Source organism: Ipomoea triloba, chromosome 8 (assembly GCF_003576645.1).
Source record: "Ipomoea triloba cultivar NCNSP0323 chromosome 8, ASM357664v1".
Classification (NCBI taxonomy): Eukaryota; Viridiplantae; Streptophyta; class Magnoliopsida; order Solanales; family Convolvulaceae; genus Ipomoea; species Ipomoea triloba.
This window is the reverse complement of record NC_044923.1, coordinates 6,096,413-6,104,681: the sequence shown is the minus strand read 5'-3', so window position 1 is coordinate 6,104,681 and position 8,269 is coordinate 6,096,413. Positions and strand designations below refer to the sequence as shown.

General features: G+C 36.1%; 1 protein-coding gene across 1 annotated transcript; it reads right to left on the bottom strand.

Annotated features, from left to right (window-relative positions):
- Positions 1–607: 607 nt before the first annotated feature.
- Positions 608–7,883, bottom strand: LOC116027923 (exocyst complex component EXO84C). The gene is made up of 7 exons (XM_031269706.1): positions 7,612–7,883; positions 5,948–6,042; positions 2,885–3,917; positions 2,098–2,622; positions 1,574–1,762; positions 1,094–1,227; positions 608–1,018 (listed from the first exon to the last, which is right to left on the bottom strand). Exons 1-7 carry the CDS (start codon positions 7,711–7,713, stop codon positions 781–783), a joined length of 2,316 nt encoding a protein of 771 aa, XP_031125566.1. The 5' UTR covers positions 7,714–7,883; the 3' UTR covers positions 608–780.
- Positions 7,884–8,269: the final 386 nt, after the last annotated feature.

Sequence of the window (8,269 nt, the reverse complement as noted above, 5' to 3'; positions counted from 1 at the left end):
TAAAAACGCTTACTTTCTCTCTCCTGGTCCGAATGAAGAGATATCGGCTGGCCCAGACAATCCACCCACCAGGGGAATTCAAACAAATGTTTTAAAGGATTTCCCCCTTTCAGAATTGTATAGAATTTTTTGATGGGAAACCATGGATTTTTGAGTTTTCGCCATTGGTTACTGGTTGAGCCACTGGAATGGAATGAGATAAGAATCTCTGGAGATCTTTCCTCTCCACTTACTCGTAACAGGCTTTTCTTCTGTAGAAGACTTCTTCCGAATGGCATAATTGTCCTATTTTTAAATTATTTAAAAATTTAAAAAAAAAAAATCTTTGTCTTCAGCCATGGAGACAAAGGTCCTTTGTCTCCATGGCCGGAGACAACGGCCAGAGGCAAAGAAGGTATCTTTGTCTCCTACCATAGAGACGAAGGTCCCTTCGTCTTCATGACCGGAGACGAAACTTTTTTTTTTTTTAATTTTTAAATAATTACGGAGTATTTTTTAAATTATTTTTAAAAAATATTTTAAATTTGAGTGACATTAAAACCTGGGAAGACCTGCAAAATTGGACGATAGGAAAACTAAAAGTTTAGGCCTCATGGACAACTAAAAGTTTAGAAAGGGATGAATATATTTTTATATTTAAAAAAAAAATAGAAGTTCCTGTTGAATTACATAGTTGCAAAACAAACAATCTCTCTACATCATTTGCCCTACCCTCTTTTATAACATTACAACATCATATCTATGACATTCAAAGGTACCTTACCTACCAACAATCAAGACTCAGTTCTCAGAATCAGTGAAACTTGGGCTACCAAAATCGCCTGAATGCGCTGAAGCAAAAGACTCGGAACTTTCCAGAGACGAGAGCGAAGAAGGTGAGCCGGAGTCGATAAACTCGTCGTGAATTATATGTTCTTCGTCGTAAATCTCGGACGTATCTGATCCAGACCCACCCAACAGAAGCTTGTTTATTGCTCTTTTTGCAGTTTCCACAAACCATTCATCCTCTGGCAGGGCACTGCCAAGAATGAAACATTTAGTTGCATGAAGGACAGAAGGATAAAAGATTAAACAGTATATAAGAGCTGCAAACCTTTGCACAACGCCCCTAGCCGAAAATGTCCTGATTGCACGAGACATTATATCGGATGCTATTTGATGCACATGCCTGGATGGATAACCAGCAAATCTTGCAATCTCTACAGTGAAGTGCATATCTAGCATTAACTGTCAAACAAGAAGTTGAATGCCATGGTTAGAGAGAGGGACTTTCATGCCATAGCCCAAAGGTGAGCAATAACAAGAAAGTAAATGCAGCTTTTTAGCATAGTACTAACAATCTGATATAGCATTGCCCTGACCGGTGCAAACGGGAATCTGAGTATGATATGGACTTAAAAGATGCCTCCTATAGTTAGAGTCTACTTAAGACACCTCGTGGTCTAACCAATATATATTTATAGCATTGCCCTCCATTCTCTCTATCCTTAATACGGAGTACATTAGTTCCCATTAATATTGGCTCTGATTGGAGATGTTAACCAAATAAGGGCAGTTTCGGTATTGTGAATACCTGTTGCAGTCCATGTTGTGTAAGAGAAGCAGACTCATCCTCCAGAATACTCCAAAAATCTTGCTCATTATACAACCACATGACCACAGTTTCAGTCAACCTGGCAAGCAAAACCTTCTGTATTTTCTCCCTACCAAGTAGAACATCACCAGCCACGGTTGCTAACTGCTGCAACTTCCCAAATAGAGCCTACATGTCCATGAAGGTATTACTTCTAATCGATAAAATTAAACAAAATAAAAATGAGTTGTAGAATACAAGAACTCTAGGGCCCGCTTACTAACTGGAGAATTTGAATTGAAGAATAAAAAAACAGAAAACATCTTTACTAGCACAGTTTTCCATTTTGAAAACTGGAAAACTTTTAAAAACTGTTTTCTAAATGGAAAACAGAATCTCTATGATCTATTTGGCTATAAATCACTATAACCACATTTTATTCCTTTTATTCTAGTAGAGGACAAGTGAAAAACTCATAAATAGTATGAATGCAGAAGGATGGTGGAAATTTAACAAGGGAATACCTGGAATGGCAAAGAAGGAAGAGGTTCGGACTCTGACGCCAGATCTTCCCCTGTCCCGCTTAAATAAATTTGTGCATCCAATCGTGCATCACCATCTCTAGAGTAGATGAAGTTCACAATATATTGTCGACAGAAACTATCCCTGAGTTTGTCAAGTGAGTGCTGAAGATGGCGCCTCCACTCCTTAACCTCTACAGTATTATTTGAGGAAGGTGTTATAACTTCAGAAATCCCACTATCTGCTTCTTTGCTTTCAGTGAGTACATTCCAAATTCTGGAGACAACCATTGGCAATAATTCCTCAGAAATGGTAAAAGCAGTCCCCAACAATGCTAGCTGCTCAGAATCAGTTTCAACTCTAAAAGGTACAGACTCTTTAAGCTCTGTGAGGTTGTCATCTTCAGAAAGGCCAGGTAAGGCTTTGATCAAAGCATCCACATACTTGTCAAAAAGCAGTGAAATTCTCATCAATATATTAGCTCCAAAGTGCAGAATTACTAACTGGGTTAGGCGTTCAACTATTTCCTGCAATGATTAAAAAGAAAAAACGTTTACTGATTCCTTGAGGGATGGATGCATCAGAAACCTGTTTCTAGTGATTCCCAATAAATCAATTGAACACAACAAAGAAAATATTATAATGTTCATATTATAATCCCCAATGAGCCAGGAAATGTAGTAAGCTACTTTGCGAGAATATTTACCAAAATTAGATGTGTGCAAAACTCACACCACCCGAACTGTAAGACAATAAACCAGGTAACCAGCATTAACAATTCTAACTTACTTTGACAACATATATGAATCTCATGCCACTTTCAACAAGCAGCCTACCAGATGGTGTGGCAAAAGTAGATAATGGAGATGCAAAACGAGGTGACAGCATTATATCCTCATCTTCAGCAAAATGGAGAATTGCTCTTCTAGCTCGTATGAAATTCAGCTCAAGAACTTCTTCAATATATGGTTGCAAAAGAACCAAGAGCAGCTTGGAGAGTTTTAGGCCATGCTGTTCCAAGGCATAGCAGTGGTTAAGACTAGTCTGAGCACAAAAACTTGCTGCACGTAAAGCAGGAGCTGTCTCAGAAACGGGTGCATGCTCTTTAACCAACCTTACAAAAGATTCAATTTCCGTTTCTGCCCATTGAATAATTCTGTTACTATAAAGAGGATTATCACCAAACATTGAACTCGATTCCTTAGCCACCAATAAAATAGTAGAGAATACAAGGTTAGACAAAGTGGCTGAGTATGTTTCAGGATAACAAGAACACAGTGGAAGGAAAGCTTCAATTTTTTTCTGAAGGCGAAGTCTAATTGACTTGACAAGTAGCTGGTGTGCCAAAGGACCTTTCCCCAACTTTAACAAACCAGACAAAGCCCTTTTGAGCTCAACGACAGCAATAGAAGGTCTCTCGGTGATCTCAACAAGCTGCTTCTCAAGCATTGCTTTTCTTTTAGACAAAGCAGACCTATAAGCTGATGGTTCTGTAGGCGAAGTCTCTCCCACACTTCTCATCTCTGGGTGACTTTTCTCTTCAGCATCTATTGCCTCTATTGCTTCTTCAATTTTGTGCTCAGCCAGAAGAATATCAATACTTTCCAAAAATGACAAATGGTCATCTTCTGATGCATCTATTAAGCAATTATCTCCTAATTCACTTTCTTGAGTTTCAAGAACATTAGCATTAGCTTGGCTCCATAAACTTAATTCTTGACATGCACCATTAATCAAATCTTGGACAAGAATACCCTGGGCAGAAATATGTTTTCTTAACTCATTCAACTCATGATTCATTTCCACCACTTCTTCTGATAACCTACAATTCATTACAAAATGGCATTAATCTTTTTCCCTCCCTATTTTTGATAAGTAAAAATTAGCGCAAATCTCAATGTGAGCATAAATAAATTTGCTTAAATGGATCATGTTTAAGAACTGCCATAGTTAATGATACTAGTGCATGGCAATAAAGAGATATATTAACAAAAAAATTATAAGAAAAATGAAAAATTAATTACAGCATGAACTGCAAATCTTTCTAGGGGAAATAAGTCAAGAAATAAAGTAAGCAGCAAGGTGGCGAATTGATGAAAATGAATGAGAATGTTATATTAAGTATTTCATACAAACCTAACATTTTTCTGCAAAGCAAGGAAGCCAGGCCAGTTGGAAATTAATCTAGAGAAAACGGAATTCAAAGTTTTTATCTAAAATTAACTGCAAGGAAAGCACCTTCTTTGGATGATAAGAAGGGGCATTTTGATAACCTCATCTTTCTTTAATTGCATATTATCAGTAACATTGTAAAAATACAAGGGAAGTGAAAGCAATGGTAAAAGCTTTCAGGTTATAATGAGTAATTTTGATTTTCATCAAAGGTTATTTAGGAGCTCAATTACCTTTGGACTAGAACATGCACACTATATAACACAGGATTGTAAAAACTGGAGTTTCAAACCTGAGTGTGTGTGTGTGTGTGTGTGTGTATCAAAGTAATATTCTTGTCATAGATTTTTTTTCTCAAATCTCAACTAATCATTATTCATTAACTCTTCATGTTAGAATAGTTAAGAGTATTCTTAAATTCAGTTTAGGAAGGATATATAAATTCAACATTGAGAATCCTTGAACTCTTGTAGTATCAGGAGTTGTTTATTACTTTAGTTTCCTAATACCTTACGAATCATAGAGATGGAAGGTTTCCTGGTTTCTCTATCAAGTTTCCTCTAGTTAGTATAAATATCCCTCACTGTTTTACACATCATATAATCCAATACAATTCAATAAATTTAATATATAATGGGGGTGTTTGTTAAAGCCTAATTTAATGAGATTACAGAAATAATCTATTAAGGAAAATGTCAAGCACTAATTCCACTGTCACGCCTTCCAAAACCCATCTGCACCCACAGATTTCCTCCATTTTCCTTTATTTCACTTGCAAACAAAGTTTCAGTCTTTAGGTGAACGCTGGGACTTAAATATAAGGGCTTTCAAATGCCCATGACAATACCTGGTTCCTTCTACACATCTTGATCTAACTTGTCAGTTTTCAATAGTTCAGAACACCTTTTAAACCCCTCAAGAGTAATAGTTATCAATATATTCAAGTTTGTAGCAAACTAGAAACATCACACTGGAAACATATCAACAGTTCATGTAAACCCAAGAGTGGCAACATTATTGACTTGGATGTGTATTCTTGCCAGAGTTAAAAGGGATCCTCCAATGCTCAGAAAAAGTGTCCTGAAGAGGACATCTTTCATATTTATAGGTTGTTCATTGAACCAATGTACCTAAATGCACAATCCACAAGTTACTTTGAGCATCCCTTTTTGTTATATGATAATACATTTCAAATAATGTGGACAAAATGAGAGGGAGAGAGAGAGAGTATGCTGAAAGAATGATTATCCTCATAGCCAAAAACAATAATACTGATAAATAAATAAATAAATAAATAAATAAATAGATAGATAAAAAGACCAATCAGTCAAGTGCAGCCTGTCCTTAAAATGGTGTATGCATGGTCAGTTTAAGTGATAGAGAGAACACTTTGCATTAAAGTGATGGTTCCTTAACCCTACCAAATCAATATGTCCCCACAAACTCAGTCCAAATGTTATTTAGGAATTCCCACGTGCATCTATCACAAATGGTCAGGACTCAAGAGTGCATGGTACCAAGAAGAATGTATTTCAGATTATTTTTTGGCAGGGTATATTTAGTTTAAAGAATGATGAAGATGTTACATTCAAAAAAGCTGTAAAACACATATATTAACTACTGTCAAGTAATTCTCTGTTTGAGTTTTAGTCAATTTGAGAAAGTATGATCTTGGAATACCTCAAGAAGGCCAAGCATTTAGTGCGTGAATTCCCACACATGTTCTCCACTGCATCTTTCAGTTCCAAAAGCTCAAAAGAAATTTTTCTGATTCCCTGCATAAATCAGATAATTGATATATTAGCCTGTGGGACCTGACTGTTACAAACTAAGATTGGGCTAGGGTCACTGGGCTATAATGCACATGGGTCAAACCACACTAAAAGATTGAATCCAACCAATTAGCTAGTCTAACGCATGGCCTTATAAACCCATATGTTCTCTCTTATTTTATCAAAGTGGGTGGGACTCATAACACTGAACAAATAGAAAGGGAAATTTAGAGATACAAGGGACTGAAAGACTGTTATAAGTTGTTTCCATTTTTCCTTGGATACGTAAAATATGGAAAACTTTTGTGCTTTAGTATATTCTCTAGAACTGAACAAAAGAGTTTTACAGAGCAAAATTCAAAATGTTGAACACATTGAACTGCTAAGTGCACATTCTTCTGAATCAGGAAGTTGGAACACAAATAAGAAATGTAAAATGAAAGAGCTAAGCATACAATAAGAATTGAGGCACTACATGTCTACATGCATGCCTCTCCCTTGAATCTACCAAGAATTTAGGTATCAAATAAATGTTCTTTTTCTTCTTTTTTAAAGAAAAAAAAGTCTCATTGTGGATTTTACTAAAGATAAGAAAAGAAAAGATTGTCAATGTGAATTTTCATTTCACTAAAGCAATAATTTTAAAACTGAAGATAAGATAAGAAAAGGGTGTCATTTGCTTAGTATGATGAATATCTTAGTAAACACTGAGTGTAAACTTCAGCAACACATAAGAATATACACCTAAATTCACTAAAATTCAACATGTCATCCTGTATCAATAGCTAAATATAGTGTCATCTTATATTCGTGGTGCCATGAACTTGGGTATGGATTCTAAACTTAGCCAGCTAGGAATGAGAGGAATCATATAAAGCACAAAGGGAAACCATTTTCAAATTTTACCACATCTTGAACATGATCACAGGATGTGCAATGGGGATCAAGTGAAATGCAAAGAACTAGAATCCAAAATTAAGCAACTAGCCCATGGCATATATCCAAAGCTAAACTCCAAGGCTAATTCTTAGCAGCTGTGACGTATTTTTCATGCTTTATCCCTCTAAAAAATCCATAGCTAAGAATTCCATGAGTAGCCAACCTAATTTCCACCATTACAATCGTACTCATTCACTCACTCCATAATTACCAGGTGCATCTGACTCCCATTTCAGTTGAGTGTCTAAGGATTCTTTTCTTCCTAAATCCGAAATAAATACTAAGCTCCTTCCTTCCAAAAATGCTCATTTTAGGATGCAGAGAAAGATATGCATAGCATTGATACAGCACATACATAAACAATTTAAGATGATAAGCACAATGGCATGAACACAAGCGAGCTAAAAGCCTAAAATCTTATTTCTCCATAAAACTAACCCAAACGAAAGAGAGCCCAGCTTGGAAACAAAATTAATAATTAAACAAAGTAATACAGAGTAATAATGAAGAAAACCAGACAGAAAAGGCAGCTTATCTGAATGAAATGCCAAGCAAGTAAAACTTTCAGTTCGCATTAGTAAATGATTCACTCGTTTTAGCCTCACATAAAGAAATTGGGGGAGGAGAGCGGACCTTCTCAGAGTTGGATTGATAAATGGTGTCGATCTTGGACTGAGGGGTTACGGTCTCGATTGACGGGAAGTCATCTTCTTCTTCGCTGCTCTCTATCCTCATTTTCTCTCTCCTGCCTTCACTTTCTCTCTCTAAAAGTGTAGAACTGGCTTACCACCTGCGGCACTGTGAAATGAGACTAGGTGAGAAAAAGCAGAGAAATCCAAAGGGAGGAGAAGAATAGCTAGCTTAGCTGCTTCAATGGAGTACACAGCACAGGGGGAGAGGGCTTTCCATTACGGGGTATGATTTATTTTTTTATTTTTTTTTTGAACCAATTTATATTTATATTTAAGAATTCAACCATTTTTTCATGTTTTGTTTTTTCAATTTTTTTTATTTTCTTTTATTACATTAGATATCCCAAGTCTGAAGTCCTAGCTTAAAGGAATAAGGTCATTGACCTAAAAAAAAATACAATTGAATCCGTAAACAACATAAATTCATGTAATTTAGCCTAAAATAACATGTTTACTTGATGTGGCGGTTACCAATTTTAAAAATAATTTGTAAAAACAATTTAAAAACAAAAACTGCTAACCGAGACGATTTGTCTCCGACCGCCTTCGTCTCCGTGGCCAGGAAACGAAGGTCCCTTTGTCTCCTTGGCCATGGAGAT